The sequence below is a fragment of the Elephantulus edwardii genome, unplaced genomic scaffold (assembly GCF_000299155.1).
Source record: "Elephantulus edwardii isolate Elephantulus edwardi_28Jun2011 unplaced genomic scaffold, EleEdw1.0 scaffold00011, whole genome shotgun sequence".
NCBI classification, from domain to species: domain Eukaryota; kingdom Metazoa; phylum Chordata; class Mammalia; order Macroscelidea; family Macroscelididae; genus Elephantulus; species Elephantulus edwardii.
The window spans coordinates 14,247,674-14,265,452 of NW_006399761.1; the positions used below are offsets into that span (position 1 = coordinate 14,247,674).

Consider the following 17,779-nt stretch of genomic DNA (forward strand, 5'->3'; position numbering starts at 1 on the left):
GGTTTTCCCCCTAGACAGGAAAACCATGCTGGTTGTTATGTGGGTATTAAACAGAAAACCTCCAAAGGTTAGGTGATCCTAGAAAAGAATATTGATTTTTTTAATTTAAAAATATGGTACATTGAAGTGCAGCAGTTAACCTCCTAAACAAATCAGAAGACAGAAACTCTATTTATGGAGTTGGGGGCGAAGGTAATTTGCTGTCATTCTGTAGTCTGCTTCACTATGGGTGCCAGGAATGAAAACTGTCAGTTTACTTCCTCTGCCAGAATTGAACACAAAGGCTACTTACTAGGTAGTCAAGTTACTTCTTACTATGTAGCTTAAAAAGACTAAGTAGCAAAGTTGTGGATTTTAATGCTATCCAGAAAAACTTCCGCAGTAAATGAATCTTTTCTACATTTTACTCCACAAGCTGTGAAAATTCTGGATTAAGGGAGTGTGACTGCATCTAGGGAACTCTGGTGTCCTTGTGATAAGAAATTCCACTGTAATCCTGAAGACAAGTAGTTCGACTCCACAAGCTGACCTTGGGAGAAAGATGGGCAGTCTCTTCCAGCATGATTTACTGCTTTGTAAACCCACTGGAGGGTTATGGATCAGTTCTGACTAGACAGTACACAACAGCAACTACATGTACTGTCTTTGCTTCTACAGATCAGTTCCAAGGTGGATGAGAAAGAATTTATTTTTTATTGTCTTTCCATATATTTCTCAATGGAATAATCTTGTAGTTATTGTTGCTGTTATGTGCTGTAGGTCACTTGTGATGCATAGCAACCTTAGGTACAACAGCTCCAAACCCTGCTCTATCCTGAGTCAAACTTAGTGTATTTGACACACCTATCCCCATTACTCCAGTCACTAAGGCAATCCCTCTCATCCAGGGTCTTCCTCTCTTGTGCTGTCCCTCCACCCTCCCAAGCATAATGCCTCTCTCCAAGGACTGGTCCCTCCTTGCAACATACCCAAAGTATGTCAGATGAAGCCTCAGAATCCTTATCTCCAAGGAGCAGACTGGTCTCACCTTCTCCAGGACAAACCTGGTCTCACCTTCTCCAAGACAAACCTGTTCTCTTAGCAGTCCATGGTGTACTCAGTACTCTTCTCTAGCACCACAGCGCAAAGTAACTATTTTATTTATTTTGGAGAAATTTTGATAACTTCTGTCTATAGTCACAATGGTAAAGTGCAGACAAGAGTAAAAAGGAACCAGCATGCTATACATTAATGCCTTATCGCCAGACAACAAACAGCAGACTGGTGACTGAGCAGAAAGAAAAACCAACACAGATATGGCCAACCCTCAGTTTTCTAAAGAAATATATCTTTATTGACTTTTTTCCATTTTCTTACAAAGCAGTTAAAAAAACTCACTAGACAATCTCGACCTTGCATGCTATTTATTCAATGTCCTGGTGGCTGCCTCCTTGGGAGACTGGAGTGGAGCTGTAGAAGTTTCTGGTAAGCACCACAGAAGATCACCATTGCTTAATCCCACTTTCACAGGAAGTAATCCAAGTTTCACCAGATCACGTATGCTTAGCTCTCTTGAATCAGACCAGTTTTACTGTATTAATGTCTAATTTACATACGGTAATAAAGATAAACCTTGAATCTTTACAGATTAAATGCCCACCTTCTACCAGGGTGTTAATGGTTTGAATTATGGTTGCGTGTACAGACTATAGATGTAAAAGGACTAGATATGTCTATAAATAAAATAGTGCTTTAAAGTAACATTATTCTTTGGCTGATTTAAATGCCTGTGGTGAACTCTAAAAAAAAAAAGACTAAAATGCAAATGGCCCCACGATTATTGTCAATCTTAACACCGAGCTTGTGCGGTAAGCTGCTATACTGCTGACCGTCAGCATCTCCAGGTCCACGATGTATTCCCTTGGTCCCGAGAGCGACTTCACCAGCACCAGCATTGCACTGACAGGACTCGTTTGCTAAACAAAAAGGCAGAGAAGAGAGGGAGAGAATTTTCCTTTAACTAGAGTTTCTATTATTTGTGAGGATATTGCATATAAGAGGGTGCTTTGGTAGCTTAGTGGTAGGAGTTACGCTGCCAATCCAGAATCACGCAGTTCAAATCCACCAGCTGCTCCATGGGAGAAAGATGGGCAGTCTCTTCCTATGCAATTTACTGCTTCTGAAAACCTATAGAGGGTCAGCTATGAGTCAGTTCTAACTCGACAGTACATACAAACTACTGCCAATAAAGATTAGGAGAAAAAGGTCAAGGAGAGGGGGATTAAAAAAGAGTCACTAACAGGCAACTCATAGCGACTCTATGTACAACAGCTCTAAACCCTGCTCTATCCTGTGCCAATCTCATTGTCTCCAACACACCCACCCCGGTTACCCCAGTCACTGAATCAGTCCATCTCGTAGAGGGTCTTCCTCTCCTGCACTGTTCATCCACCCTCTCAAGCATAATGCCCTTTTCCAAGGACTAGTCCCTCCTTGCAACATGTCCAAAGTATGTGAGATGAAACTTCAGAATCCTTGTCTCCAAGGAATAGCCTGATTTAACCCTCTGCAGGATGAACCTGTTTGTTTTCTTAGCAGTCCATGGTATATTCAGTACTCTTTTCCAACACCACAGGTCAAAGACATCAATTCTCTTTCTGTCATTTCTAGTCATTATCCAGCTCTCTGATGCATAGCAAGTGATTGCAAAGACCATGGGCTGTACAGGCACCCCTTAGTCTCCAGAGTGACATCATTGCTCTTCACCAGACTTTCTCATCTCAATATATCTTTTAATTTCCTGGCAGCTGATGCCAAGAGTGTTAACTGTGGAGCCAAGCAAAATAAAGCTATTAATCTCAATCTCTTCACCATCTATCATGATGCTGCCAATTGGCCCAGTGGTGAGAATCTTTGTCTTCTTGATATTGAGCCTCAATCCATATTGAAGGCTCCAGTCCTTGACCTTCTGCAGCAAACACTTCAGGTCCTCAGTTTCAGCAAGCAGGGTTGTGCCATCTGCATAACACAGATTGTTGATGAAATTACTCCAATCCTGATAATCTGTTCTGCATATAGATTGAAAAGGTATGGAGATAGGATACATCCCTGGCATATACCCTTCCAATTTTGAACCATGCAGTGTTTCCTTGCTCTGTTTTGACGACTGCCATCTGGTCCAAGTATAAGTTTTAACTATAAGTATAAGCACAATTAAGTGTTCTGGGATTCCTATTCTTCTCAGAGTCAGCCACAGTTTGTTGTGATCCACACAGTCAAACACTTTTGCATAATCAATGAAACACAGATATACATTTCTCTGGTACTCCCTGCTTTCAGCCAAGATCCATCTGACATTAGCTACAATATCCCTAGTACCATGACCCCTTCTAAAGCCAGCCTGCACTTCTGGCAGTTCTCTGTTGATGTGCTGTTCCAGTCGTTTTTGGATAATCTTTAGCAGAATCTTGCTTGCATGTCATCACCAAAGGCCCTTGCTCAAATGTTGTTTCATGAAATTCTTCTGTGTCTGCCAATTCCTTTTGGTACAATGACTCTGTATACACTCTTTCCATCTTCTTTTAATACCTCCTGTATCATTTAATATTCTGCCCAAAGCATCCTTAAGTATTGCAACTCAAGATTTGAATTTGTTCTTCAGTTCCTTGTGCTTAAGAAATGCTGAGCGAATTCAGCTCTTTTGATTTTCTGACTCTAGCTCCTTGCACATTTCATTGCAATACTTTACTTTGTCTTCCCACGCTGCCTTTTAAAATCTTCAGTTCTTTAATATCTTGATTTCTTCCCTCTGCTTTGGCTTCTCAGCACTCTAGTGCAATATTCAGAGTATCTTCTGATGTCATTCTGGTCTTTTCTTTCTTTCTTTCTTTGTCTTTGTAACAACCTTTTGCACTTTTCCTGGATGATATTCTTGATATCCTCCCACAACTCATCTGGTCTTTGTTCATTGGTGTTCAAGTCCTCAAACCTGTTCCTGAGATGGTTTTGAAATTCAGGTGGGATAGACTCAAGGTCATATTTTGTTTCCCGTGGATTTGATTTAATTAATCCTTAGCTTCAGCTTGAATTTGCATATGAGTAGTTGGTGGTATATTCCACAATCAGCATCTGGCCTAGTTTTCTCAGCTGATACTGAGTTTCTCCCATGGTTCTTTCCACAGATGTAATAAATCTAATTCCTGTGCATACCATCAGGTGAAATCCATGTGGATAGCCTGTGTTTATGTTTCTTTTATAATGTATTTGCAATGAATAAATTGTTGATTGTGCAAAATTCAATCATTCTGTCTCCAGCTTCATTTCTGTCACCAAGTCCATGTTTTCCGACTACTGATCCTTCTTCTCTGTTCCCACCTTTTGCATTCCAATCCACTCATTATTATTAATGCATCTTTTTTTAAATTTTTTTTTCTATAATTATATTTTATTAATTTTCATAAACATTTACAGAGATTTTGGGCTTCCACTCATTCATTGTTGCACTATTAATGCATCTTGATTGCATGTTCTATCGATCTCTGACTGTAAAAGTTGGTAGAAATCTTCTATTTCCTCTTGTTTGGCTCTGGTTGTTGGTGCATATAGCTGAATGATAGTAGTATTCACTGGACTTCTTTGTATGCATATGGATATTATCTTGTTGCTAATGATATTATATTTCAAGACACATCTAGAAATTACTTTTTTACTAATGAAAGCAACCTCATTTTCCCTCACCTTTTCATCTCCAGCATAATAGAGCATATGTTCGTCTGATTCAAAATACCCCATGTCAGTCCATCTCATCTCGTCAATACCTAATATGTCAATGTTTATGTGTTCCCTTTCTTCCTTAATTATATCTAATTTTCCTACATTCATGGTTCTCACATTCCATGTTCCAGTCACTAGTGTCTGCTTACAACTGTTCCTCCTTCTTTCTATTTCCATACTTGAAAGCTCCACCTCAGTTGCCCTATCTGCTAGTCTGAGTGTGTTCTGTTGTACATAGGGTTTTCGGAGGCCTGCTGTTTTGGAAGTGGATGGCTAATCCTTCTTCCTAGTCTGTCTTACTCTGAATGCTCAGATGTAGAAAAGTATCTGACAGACAAGCATTTTACCAGAAAAGGCAGATGAAAGATATTTCTCCAACTGTAGAATTAGCCAATAGTTTCACTGTTGTCCCCGCCTTTGACACAAGTGTCTTTACCCACCCATTTCCCTGCTCCACCAACAGCCCCTTCCACTCCCACCCACTCCCTTCAACACCTATCTCCCCTTGTCCAGCCCTTGATCTGATAGCTAATATCTCAAGCTTTATGGGCTTCTAGTGATTCCAAATACTTCAAGCTGCTGGGAGAAGGAAAAATTGAGTGGAACACAAAGACAACGTTGATAAATTTCTCAAACTGATGCTAATGAACAGTTTGTGTGGAAATTATCAAATAGGAAATGAACATGCTGTGCAAACTTTCACCAAAATCTCAGTGAGAGTTTTTCCAAAGATATTATTTAAAAGAAAAAGGAGACCTCTTTTTATAACGCCAGCTCACATCAATTCTTTAATGGTTTTGAACCATAAAATTGAGCATGAAATTATGCCCCTTTTCCCCCAATGCTTGCTAATGGTTGTCTTCTCATAACATCTCAAGCTCTTTGAAAGCAGGAACAATAGATGCATTATACATCTTCCCCCCACCCCCCCATTTCTCACAATATCTAGCATGGAGATGCCCACAGAGTAGCTGCTGGTGGTTGATCCTTATTTATTAGATGCTCTCTCTACAGGTGGGATTTTTATTAAGCTACTTGGTAAGGATTTGATCCATTTGTGTACATGGTTCAATCCTCCAGCTGCTTTGGGGTGAAAGATAGGCATTCTCTTCTTGTGCAATTTCCTGCCTTTGAAAACCTGCAGGAAGTCCAGCCATGGGTGCGTTCCAACTCGTTGGTCCATAATAACAACATTTGGAATTACGTGATAGGAAATAGTCTTGACTGCCTATTTTTATTGTTTTAAATAGTTTATTGTTGAAATAATTTAAAACTATTTACTCTGGGATAGACTAAATTTGGCAAAGTTAATCCATTCACGTGTGGAGCATTCAGTTTTTAAAAATCTGCTAGAATAGCATCAACACTTACTAATTTAAAAATGTCTCATTTTTATATTCTTAAAATACACTGACATAAATAACGTTAACTGTGTCAGGTTTATTGCACAGGGGGGAAAAATGCGCTGGAACTTTAACTGTTGATTCTGCTAGGAAACATCATTTTCTTACATTAGTCTTAGAGATCATAATGAAAAATTACATTTAAAGATTTAAAGCTAGATAAATCTTAATTCTCTATTTAATTGTCTATAATGTCATTTGTTTAGGCTAGAATTATTAAATTGGCCTTATCTGAACTATGCTCAGTTAAGGGAACCTTCGTACAAATATCTAGTTTATCTCAAATGGAAAACATCCAATGTTAAGGAAGCTTTTTCTTTCCTCTTAGGAAAAAAAGAATACTCATCGATTGTATTTTTGGGTTGGAGTTTTCCCTTCAGAAGTGGACCATGAGAAATTAATCATTTCTAATTTACTGGCAAAGAATCAGAGTCACATAACTCTAGTGCTGGAAGGAAACTTAAGATCTCAGAGACCAGGATAAACGTGTAAACATTAGCAATCTGTAAACTTTACCACAAGCATGAATTTTCCAATTTAATTTTCATATTCTCAAAATGAAATATTGACAGTAGGATGTGATTAAAAATGAGGAGTGCCTGAAGGAGTTTTGAGTTTTAACTGGATGAATAACATCCTTCGCATGGACCAGTTACCGTAACCTTGTAAACGGCTTGGTGGGGTGCCATCGTTTCTACATGAAGTGGTGAGCTGTACTTAAGAGATGTCAGAATTTTAACCTAAAATGAACTTGTTGAGATTCTGTAGGGAGAACCGGGAAGCTGAGACACTGGCGTCAGAGACATCAGCAGAAAAGCCACTGGAGGGGGAGTTTGTATGTGGGGGGATGGTGGTGGGTGACGAGAGCCAGATTAAGCCAGGGAGGAAGGGGCATGGAGAAGCCACCATAACCTAGGAGACCATGTAAATAAAGAAATGGCAGCCATCGGAGGAGGATGCGAGATAGGCAGTGAAGACAAAGGTTACCTCTCTTCATCTTTCTCGATACTTGCAAGAACGCTACAGCTCCTAACCCATATGATTCAGGAGATTGATGTGGAAAGGCAATATTTCTCAGAGACATAGGGTCTTAGTGTTGGTACAAATCTGAACAATTTTGTAAATGTAACAATAAGGAATTTATGATTTTTGAAAAGCTCTCTAGGAATTCTCTGTAGGAAAAGCTCTCTCTACTACCTGTTTTGAGTGTGTAAATGTGTGTGTCGGTGCGTGTGTGTGTCTGAGTAAGCCTGCATTTTGCTGACCAACACACAACTCCAATAGAGTCTTTAAGATGATATCTGAGTGCCTCTAGGGAAGGGAGCTCTGGTAGCCTTGTGGCAAGAAGCTGTGTTTCAATCCCGAAGGTACGCAGTTTGGGGCCATTACCTGCTCTGCCGGAGAAAGGCAATCTCCTCTCATGCAATTAATTGCCTCTGAAAACCCGCCAGAGGGTCAGCTGTGGGTCAGTTCTGACTCTACAGCACACAACAACAGGGAAGCACTTAGTCTATGGTGACTAACTCCAGGGGATGCTGCACAGTTAACCCAAAGACCAAGCATCTCTGGCAGTTCAAATCTACCAGTGAGTCCCCAGGAGGAAGAGGGCCAAACTCCTCCTGTGTGATTCACAGCCTCAGAAAACTCACTGGAGGGTCAGTTATATCTCCTCTGACCTGATGTAAATGAACTGAGGAATCCAGGAAAGCTAACTTCATCTCTTTGAGACTTAGTTTCTTGTATAAAAAAGAAATAAGTATCAACATCTATCTGATAGTATTGCTTAGAAACTTAAAAATGAAATAATGCACAGAGAAGGGCATTCCACAAGGCCTGCACATATAAAACCCACTTCCTTCTGTAGGAATAGTTGAAAAACAGATACACTTCTGCACCTCTCCATAGCCAAAGTTGACCTCAGGACACTTACTCTTAGGTAGAACTCTCCATTTTCATTTCCAGATTTAATCCGAAAAGTGTTGATGGTGTTGGCGTAAATGGTCGTGGCCTGTATCTGGAAGATGTCCGAAGGCACAGACCTGTCAGACCGGATGCTCATGTACTTGTACGCTAAGGACTGGGGGAGCTCTCGGCACACAGCATTGGAAACTGGGCACGTGCATCGGCTGCAGAGACAAACATACGCGTTCACCAGCTTAGCTTGATACCGACCAGAATGTTCCAAAGCTCTGATTAGTAATTCTTTCTCCTTACTTTTCTGCTGTTAGAATGTAGGGATCTTGGCAAGGATTTCGTGGGTAACAACGGAAGCCGCCATGATAATTCCAACACATTTCATCCTCTCGACATTCGTTTGTGGTCTCACACTCGTTTATATCTGGAGAGATACAGAGCCAGAGTTTACTAACCTGTGTAAATTGTATAAGGAGCATATTCTGATTTTCAAGGATGGTGGTGTCGGGGATTCTGTGTCTAATTTGCTTTTACGCACATGACTGACTAGAATTTGACCTCAGTGCATTGATTTATGATGTAGTTAAGGAACATTTTAAACGGATTAATAATTAAATGTCTCGTTGTTTGTTATGCTTCTGTCTCATGCCTTGCTCATCTTCAATGCAAAAGCCAAATGCTAGTCATTGACCTTCCATACAAGTGAAGAAGCCTAGTCCCCGTTCTCAGGGAGATTACAATTGGCGTAGTCGGTGAAGTGTAGGCTGCTAATCGAAGCTGCTTTATGGGAGAAAGATGAACTCTGTCTTCTTACTGAGATTTCAATTCCTGAAACCCAGTGGAGGGTGGGAATTGACTCAACTGCAGTGGGGTTTCAGCTCTGATAGGCAGGGCAGATGCCCCTGGGTGCGCTTAACTGCTAACCAAGTGACTTGGTGCGCTTGACTGCTACCCAAAAGTGTGAATGCTGAAGCCCACTCAGAAGTACCTTCGAAGAAAGGCCTGGTGCTGTACTTTGGAAAAAGTAGCTATTGAAAACCCAATGGGGCACAGTTCTACCCTGACACATGAGGAAATCACCATAAGTCAAAAGCCACATGACAGAGGTTAGTTTGATTTTCATTCATAGATATGGAAATTAATTAGAAAGTAAAGAATAATGATAGAAAAGATGGAGAAGAACCCTGGGAAAACTAGGCACAGACTGGATTAATTCTGCTTGGGAATAGGGAAGGGTAAAGGAAGAGCAAGCATCTCAATTCAGCTTGAGAAGGTGGTTAGATGGGGGTTTCATGGCTATGGCGAGAAGAGCCTCCTGGCCTGAGAAAGCAGCCAGCAAACATAGTGACAAGCCAAGTTCATCCACTGGCTCAGGCGCCTGAAAGAGGAAAAGGCTTCTAATCAGTCACCTTCATGTGGTAGTTGATCCCTTGGGGGTGGATTACAAAACGGAGTGAAACGATGACATTTTCCACCTCATAGACCAAAGCTCTGCAAGATCTGCGCAGGAGAAGAGGAGCTGAGATGGGGCGCTGAGAGTGGTGTGAGGGGAAGGTGCTGCCCAGGAAGGCAGAGGGACAGCCAGTCAGGGAGAAATGTTACAGAGGGTATACTGTACTCGACCAGGGACTGTTTATGCACTTGGTAGTTACAAATTCCTACTACAGTGCGATTAGAAAACCATTTCGTTTAAAACAACAATGAGAATCTGTATCCAGGTTCATACTCGTCACTAGATGGCCAGTCATGGGTATGACTAACTGGTTCATACTCATCACTAGTTGGCCAGTCGTGGGGATGACGAGCTGATTCATACCCATCACTAGTTGATGCTGAGTTGATTCTAACTTGGTGACCCCCACAGGTGCTGGAATATAATTGTATCCCATAAGGTTTCCAATGGCTGACGACTCAGAAGCAGATGACCAGGCATTTTTTTCCTGAGATGCCCGTGAGTGGATTGGAATCTTCAAAACTTTGGGTTAGAAGCCCCACATATTACCCATTTTTCTCACCTTGAGACCTATCCACTTCCATATCTATCTCTATCTCTATCCAGCTATATCCTTTCACATTTGAATAGTGATTTCTCTCTTCTCCAATATAAGCTTTTCCAAAATCATTGTACTTTCAGTTCATTCATCCATTCAATAAATAATATCCTGAATTCTTGCTTCAGCCAGTCAAGAGCCAGGGACTGGCGTATGATCTCTTTTTTACCTCTGTGTTTCCATACTTCTGTGCCTTTACAACTTTCTGCTTTGCATTACTGAAATATGTGTGTTTGTTTTAACCCTTCTGTTAGTTTTGAACTTCCTGAAGGCAGAAGCTGTTATACTCACGCTTTTATCCCTTACGTCAACAGCCATTACTGCACTGGGAGCACCTGGTTTTGAAGAACTATTAAACTGAACTAACTTGTTCCTCTCACAAACTGTATGGGGGTAGGTGAAAAAGATACCAGCTCCACTTGGCATGGAGGGAAAACAAATAAGGGTTGAGTGGTTGGGCGACTGGCTCAAGGTCACAGAGTTAAGAGAGTGGTACCCTGGGTACTGCATCCTCTAAATGAGAATTGTTCAGTGCTTTGTCTTTAGAGAAAAATAGTTTCTTTCAGTAATCAGGATAACTGGCTACTGTTATCCTAAGCCTAGGAGGAGAATGGAAACACTATAGAATGTCTAAAAATCAGATGAGGTAGTTCTTCTTTTGGATGTTATCTTCTATTTCAACCCTGGTGATGCAGAGTTTAAGGGCTTGGCTGCAATCAAAAGGTGAACAGTTCAAACTTAACCAGCCCCTTTGCAGGAGTAAATACCTGCTTCTGTAACTACAGCCTTGGAATCCAATCTTACTCTATTCTCTAGGATGCCTATTAATTGAAGTTGACTCAGCCACAGTGAGTTTTGGTGTTCCATTTCACCCCCTCAACTTCTTTTTCCAGAAAGTGAAGACTTAGCAAAATTTCATAATTTGTTCCTACAGCTGGAACTCAGCAGAGCCGTGGACTCAAAAGGTTTCTGTCTTCAGGTTTACTTTTGTTCCCCCTAGTCTTTTGCTGCTTGATGCAAATATAAGTTCTGTCAGTAGCTTTCCCACCGTGATTTACATTTTTGGCCTTGACCAAGCAGTCTTTTCCATGTAAAAACATTTTTCAAGTAGGTGCATTCCTAGTAGTGTGGGGAGAGGGTTTGTATTTTTGCAATTTCTTGAGAGATTCTGAAATCACACCTTATAAAAAGTTACCTCTTCCGTCTACTTCTAGGTCCAAAGATCACTCAAATGTTCCTATTTTAAACAGGATCCAAAGATGCCAGATATATTTGGGTCAGTAGTTGTCTCCAAAGATCTTAAAAAGTGCTTTTTAGTACACTGATTTTTCTCAGGATTGAAACTACCACCTAATCTATAATCTTGGGATTTTAGAGATAACGGATTTGGATTTGAAACATGTATAGGGCTCTCCTTATGTGGAAACTCATAGTAATGGAAAAATAGTTAACTAATTGGAGCTTCTTTGGTAGTTAGTTGAAGATGCTTATCACCAGGATTATGTAGGCTTTAAAGAGGAGATACGTGGTCCAACAGCCTCAGTCTTAAACTCACTGAGCCCTAAAACAAAGCTTAGAAAGCAAGGAAGGTATGGGGGTGGGGGTGGGGGCGGGAAGCATGAATTGAAGCTGAGAGGAAGTGAGCAGAGTGCTGTCGAAATGAGGGGATTGTAGCTAATTTCACAAAACAAAATATATGCAACGGAAATGTAATGTCCCCTGTTAACTTTCACTGGAACCACAATGAAATTATTTCCTTGTAAAAAGAAGAAAAAAATTACTGTCAATTTCAGGAAGAGTCAGGAGTCCAAGTACCCTCTCAACATGAGATGTCCATGCATCATAATGGACTCAGGAAGATGGAGCTCAAGTTCAAAGTGGAAACAATGGGTGTCCAAGGTAGAGAATGTTAGAACACCCTTCCTGTTCTTCTTGCTTAATGGAACACTTAACAGATGTGTGAGTTACGATTCTACAGAGAAGCATATGGTGAACCAGCACATCAGACATGGGAGGAAGATATACAACTTACCCTGACACGTTCTACTTCTTATCACCTGGTATCCCTGGGGGCACATACATGAGAATTTCCCAGGTTCATTGACACACTGGTATTGACACAGATAGCTGGAGGTTCTGCACTCATCTATGTCTGTTCAATTAGATAAGAGAGATAAGGACATAGAATTGAAAAATTTACGTTTGTGATTTTTTTTTAAGATGAACTGAAGAGAAAAACACTGCAAAATCTGAAACAGTTACTAGTATATTATAAGAAGCCCGATGACAAATTCTAACAATATCAGCTAATTTCCTCTATGACTTCATAGCACAAAAAGCTTTTCTTACCCTCATTTTAACTGAATCATTTCTGAAGGTTTGACTAATCTTGGGCCTCACCCTACAAGCTTAACAGATTGAATGAATTGGCCTGTGGTGGACACTTGAATTTGAGCTCTGCAGGCCCACCCATAATGTAGATTCATGCTGGCTTTCTTCAAAATTGGGTGGCTCTGCTGCCCAAGCTCATCTAAGCTTTGAACTCCCAGTCCCAACCCTGTACTAGTTTCCAGAGAGGGTGACGTCTTGGCAGGCTCTGGCCTTCAGGGGAGGAATGCTTCGCATTTCTGAATGGTGATGTCCCTAGAGTTTGCTCAGAAGGGGCAGAAGCAGCTGTTCTGAGCCAGCCTTGTTTGCTTTCTGAGCACAATAGCCTGGTGGGAGGCCTCTCGGGTGGGGTCTGACCTCCATGGCCTCTAAGTCAAGCTGGGAGGGGTCAGGAGGAAGTTAGGGAAACCAAGTGGTGGTGGAATCTCTCCCAGGAATAACTAGTGGCTTCGGACTTGTACAGTGGAAGATGCACATGTCGTAGACTCTAAACCTCCAGCCAGTTAAATGTTCCTTTTTCTACTCAAGTGGCAAGTGAAGCCCAGACAGCTTAAGAAACACTCCTGTGACTCAGTGGAGGAATTAACACTGAAGATCTTATCTCTTCATTTCGAGTCTAAAGTTATTTCTTTAAAAAATTGGTTTGCATCATTCACATGCATTGTGTTTTATACAATCATCAATGTACATTATGTTTTTTATAATTAATTACTATTTACCTATGGCTCTTATCACCCCTTGCCTTCAAGACTTCATGGAATTGTTCCTCTTCCTTCATCCTCCCTCTGCCCATTAACCTGTTGATTTCTATCCTTCCCTTTTCCTGCCCTCTTTTACTTTTCGCCTTCCCCTTAAGAACATTTATCCACATCTTGCACAGTTATCATTCTATTTTCACAATAATGGCCTCATGCAGTATTTGTCCTTATGAGACTGAGTTATTTCACAAAATATAATGCTCTCTAGACTCTCTTATGTTAAATAATATTTTATGAAAGTGTTGTTTTTATTGCTGCATGTTGTTGGTTATCATTGAGTTGAGCACAACTCATCGTGACCCTATGAACAAAAGGCCTGAAGCCTTTCTATAACGATTGTCATTTATCAAAGTTCATAGTGCTGCATAGTATTCCGCTATGTGAATGTACCCCAGTTTTTCAATGCATTTGTTTGTTGATGGGCGAGTCTAATGTTTTGACATGCAGTCAGCCTCTTTCACACTGTCACATGTACACCTGTCACCCAGAGACATGTTAAAATGACACATATTGTGCACTGCAGGTCTGGAATTTGTGCCTGAGATTCCCTGTCTTCTTCGGACTCCCAGGAAGTGCCCATTCCATTGATGATCCGATTATACTTGGAGAAGCAAGGCTCTATAGCCCTCATTCTAATGATCGGACCTGCAGCACAGCTCCTGTTTTACTTATGTTTGCTTCTCCTTTTTTCCTTCTGATTATTATATACCATAAAGTCAGAACTGACTGATAGCTGACCCTCCCATGGATTTTCAGAAGCAGTAAATTGGCATGGGAGGAGATTGCCCATCTTTCCTCCACAGAGCAACAGCTGGTGGATCCAAACCACGTGCCTTTGGATTGCAATGCAGTTTCCTATCTCTAGGCCACCAGAGCTCCCTCCTGAAAGCATACCAAGAGGCTAATGTGACAGCTGATTAGCTGGATTCTAGAATGGAACTCCCACAGATAAGAACTCGTTTTCCTGAACAGACACTTCACAGCTTAATGCAACAGGGACCACAGATTGCTCTCCCCATGCTGGCTTCATGAGACACGCTATTTGGAAAGCAGTTTACCTTCGCAGTTGAGCCTGTCACTGGACAGCTGGTAGCCTTGATTGCACTGGCAGATGAAGGAACCAAGGATGTTGTAGCATTGCTGAGCGCACTGATTGCTGGCGTCGCATTCATTTATATCTGAAAAGGGAAGGTTTCACACAGCACGATGACTTTGAGCAGATCCCTGCTCTTCTGTGCCTAAGTCATCTGGTGCTAAGTGAGCAGTTCTCTCGCTGATGGCTCTGCCCTGCAGAAGCTCAGCAGAGAACAAACCCGCAGGTTTCATGTTTGCTGGAGAGACTTCAAACACCTGCCTCGTTCTTCTTTTTGAAATACCAGAACAAATTTTCTAGGAATGATATGTAGTTTGACGCCTGATGAGCCTCTCCAAAAGAATGTAATCCTTCTAATAAAGGCACATTCCAGCATCTCTTCTTTGTGGTTGTTGTTGCTGTTCAGATACCAAATGTCAAGTCTATAAATTATCGATAGAAGACATGCATACTGATAGGCTCTCTCAGCATGTTGTAGCGAAGATTTATCAGCGCTATTTATGACTTTTTAAATAGGATCTGTTAAATTCCATTACAATTATAACATAAGCCTTTGAGACTCATATGGAATTTTGCAATGCTCCAAGGCACTTAAAAGCGTGTGAAAAGGCATTCCCGCCCCCCCCCCAACTAGATTCTTTCCATGTCATTCCAATCTTAAAATTGTGTGCCGTGACTTTGCATTCTGAAAGGAGAGAAGTGGCATGCGAAAATCAGATGCTTTCAGTGGAAAGTTTATGTGTGTGAACTTAGGGCAACCCCGTCAGCACCTCAAGCTTCGGATCACGGGCTGTAGGATTCAGATGACGGGCTGTGTGTGACCTGATGGCTCTGTGCGTATCCACTGATCTGCAGTTTTGGGACATTTTCTAAACACACCCGCCTTGGAGAACACAAACCAAGCTTCCCAAAAGTTTTCCGTTCACACATCTTGATATGTTTTAAGGAACAGATTGGTTATTGTCTGTTCAGCTTTCAGATTGCTTAAGAGAGGCTGATAAAAACCAGCGCACTGGAGAACACCAGAAAATTGGAAATTCTGCAACGTGGCGTGGGATTTGCCTTTTATTTTGGAAAAAAAAGATAGAAACCAGCAAATCAGTAATGACAGTTCCCAGAAGGCTTACCTACGCAGGTGTAGTTGTTCGCAGCCAACTGAAACCCGGGGCTGCACTGGCAATAAAACGAGCCTGGCGTGTTCACACATCTTTGGTGGCAGTATGGAGGGGTGGCACATTCATCTATGTCTGCAGCGGTACACACACACACACACACACACACACACACACACACACACAAAGAAAGAGCCAAATTACTGACTAGACTCAGGAAGGCATCATCTCGACAGCCTATCTAAAAGTAGGGAATTTTCCGTTTTGTTGCACTTGTTAAAATTAGGGCATATATTGGAAACAACCTAAGTGCCCATCAACAAATGAATGGATAGAGAAGCTGTGGTATAGTCACACAATGGAATACTGTGCTGCATTGAAAAACAAGGAACTCATGCAATATTATTCAAAATGGGTGACCCTGGAGGACACTATGCTGAGTGAAATATCTCAGTCACAGAAGGGCAAATACTGCCTAGTGCCACTGTTGTAAAACAGAACTGACATCGGAGTTGGGGGGAGACTGAGAAAGATGGGATAAATAGTATACTGCATTGAAACAGATGAGGGAGAGAACTGTTTAAAAGGGATATATGATTAGGTATTATTGTCATGACAGGAGTCCAGAATGAAGGCTGCATGGTGGCATGGACTTGGGTATAACAATGAAAGAATTTTTCTTTTACTTTTCAAAGAGAAGAGTGTACTGGGGCCTAGGGAGGTTGGGCATGGAGAAAAGTTGAACAGTGAATGAATGGAAATCCAAAGTCTCCGTAAACTTTCGTTAAAATGAATAAAAAAAATTAGGGTGTATGTATGAATACATTTTGGTCTGTCTTCTGCCGTGAAGTCAGATATGAAGAGCAAAGGGGGAATGTTCACCCCACTCCGTGGCAAACAAAGCTGGTCACGTGAGCTTGATATTTAAAGGGAGACATGTGCCTGAAAACATTTCATGTTGTTAGGTGCTGTCAGTTGACACATGAACAGCTCTGACCCAAGCCCCTGTCCTGGGCTATCCCATCATCTCTGATATGATAGAGCCCATTGTTGTTATAGTCACTGTGTCAGTCCAGCCCACTGAGGGTCTTAAAGCTGCGGAAATGTCACCCCGGGGATCTGAAAGCGACTTCTAAAGAGAGAAGTTAAAAATAACCAGAGGAGCATGGAGGGAGGTGAGCCCCAAGCAGAGGAGAGGTGTGTGCTGCTGTTTGACTGGCGAGCTTGGCTAAGGCCCTTGCCTGCTGAGTGCCTTGGATTTTATTTCTGTGAAATGTGCACGATGACGCTTGCCATGTCTCCTTAAGATGTTTCTGTACCAAATAACAGAACACTGTGAGAAGAGCGGGATGTCAAACAGATATCTCTGGAGAGCGGCCTGCTGACACGCTGACCGAGCGCCCCAGTCTGGGTCTCCCTCATCCGGATAGTCTCAACCCAAAAGTGCCCCACTGAGAACTTGTAGAACAGGACGAACATCACAGAACCAGAATCAATCGTCATTAACTCTCAGCTGGACACATTGTGGCATTGCAATGTGGCACATGTCATCTCAAACAACAGTTCTGCCTGGAGCATGGGGCTCTCTGCTTTATGTTTTTTAAAAAAGACACAGACTTTATGCTGGCCTTTTTGGGTTCTTTGATAGCTAAAAATAAGCTCAGACAGCCTAAGGGTGACTTGAGTTTAGGTCTCACTTCTGCCACTAACCAACTCCTCTTCTGTAAGTAATAATGCAAAAATGTGGTAGACTTGTTGGGAAGATTACATGAGATGACATAGACCAAGTTCCTGAAACATAATGGTTAAAAAATAAAAGGGAATTATCACTTCCAAAGGAGGGCCTGGGTGGGGCAAATGGTTAAGCTTAGATGCTAATCTAACTGCTGGCACTTCGAATCCACCCCGGGTTGCTTCTGAAGAAGGGCTGACAATCTACAAGTAGATTGTGGTACAGGCATTGCAAATCTATTCAATAGATCTACTCTGAAATGTAGGAGATCACCTTGAGTTGGAATCAACTGGACAGCACAGATTAGTCTTATTATCAGTAAATGGTACAATATATTTGATTTAAGGTTGTGTAATCCCAGAACACTTGATCATACTAATGTGAAACCTGTACTTGGACCAGGAGGCAGTCATCAGAACAGCACAGGGAAACATTACATGGTTCAGAATTGGGAAGGGTCTATGCCAGGGATGTATCCTATCTCCATACCTTTTCAACCTATATGCGGAACAGATTATCTGCGAGGCTGGGCAGTATGAGGAGAGGTGTGGCATCAGGACTGGTGGAAGATTCATC

At 41.6% G+C, this 17,779-nt stretch overlaps 1 protein-coding gene across 1 annotated transcript in view; it reads right to left on the reverse strand.

The window, feature by feature from the left end:
• Positions 1-1,793: 1,793 nt before the first annotated feature.
• The window catches only part of EFEMP1 (EGF containing fibulin-like extracellular matrix protein 1), a 112,953-nt gene continuing 96,967 nt past the window's right edge, over positions 1,794-17,779 (reverse strand). Inside the window, exons 5-10 of the mRNA XM_006880936.1 lie at positions 15,487-15,606; positions 14,325-14,444; positions 12,153-12,272; positions 8,370-8,493; positions 8,086-8,281; positions 1,794-1,955 (exon numbers count right to left, since the gene is read on the reverse strand). Of these exons, the coding sequence (XP_006880998.1) occupies positions 1,794-1,955; positions 8,086-8,281; positions 8,370-8,493; positions 12,153-12,272; positions 14,325-14,444; positions 15,487-15,606 (842 nt within the window). The remainder of the gene's footprint in view (positions 1,956-8,085; positions 8,282-8,369; positions 8,494-12,152; positions 12,273-14,324; positions 14,445-15,486; positions 15,607-17,779) is intronic.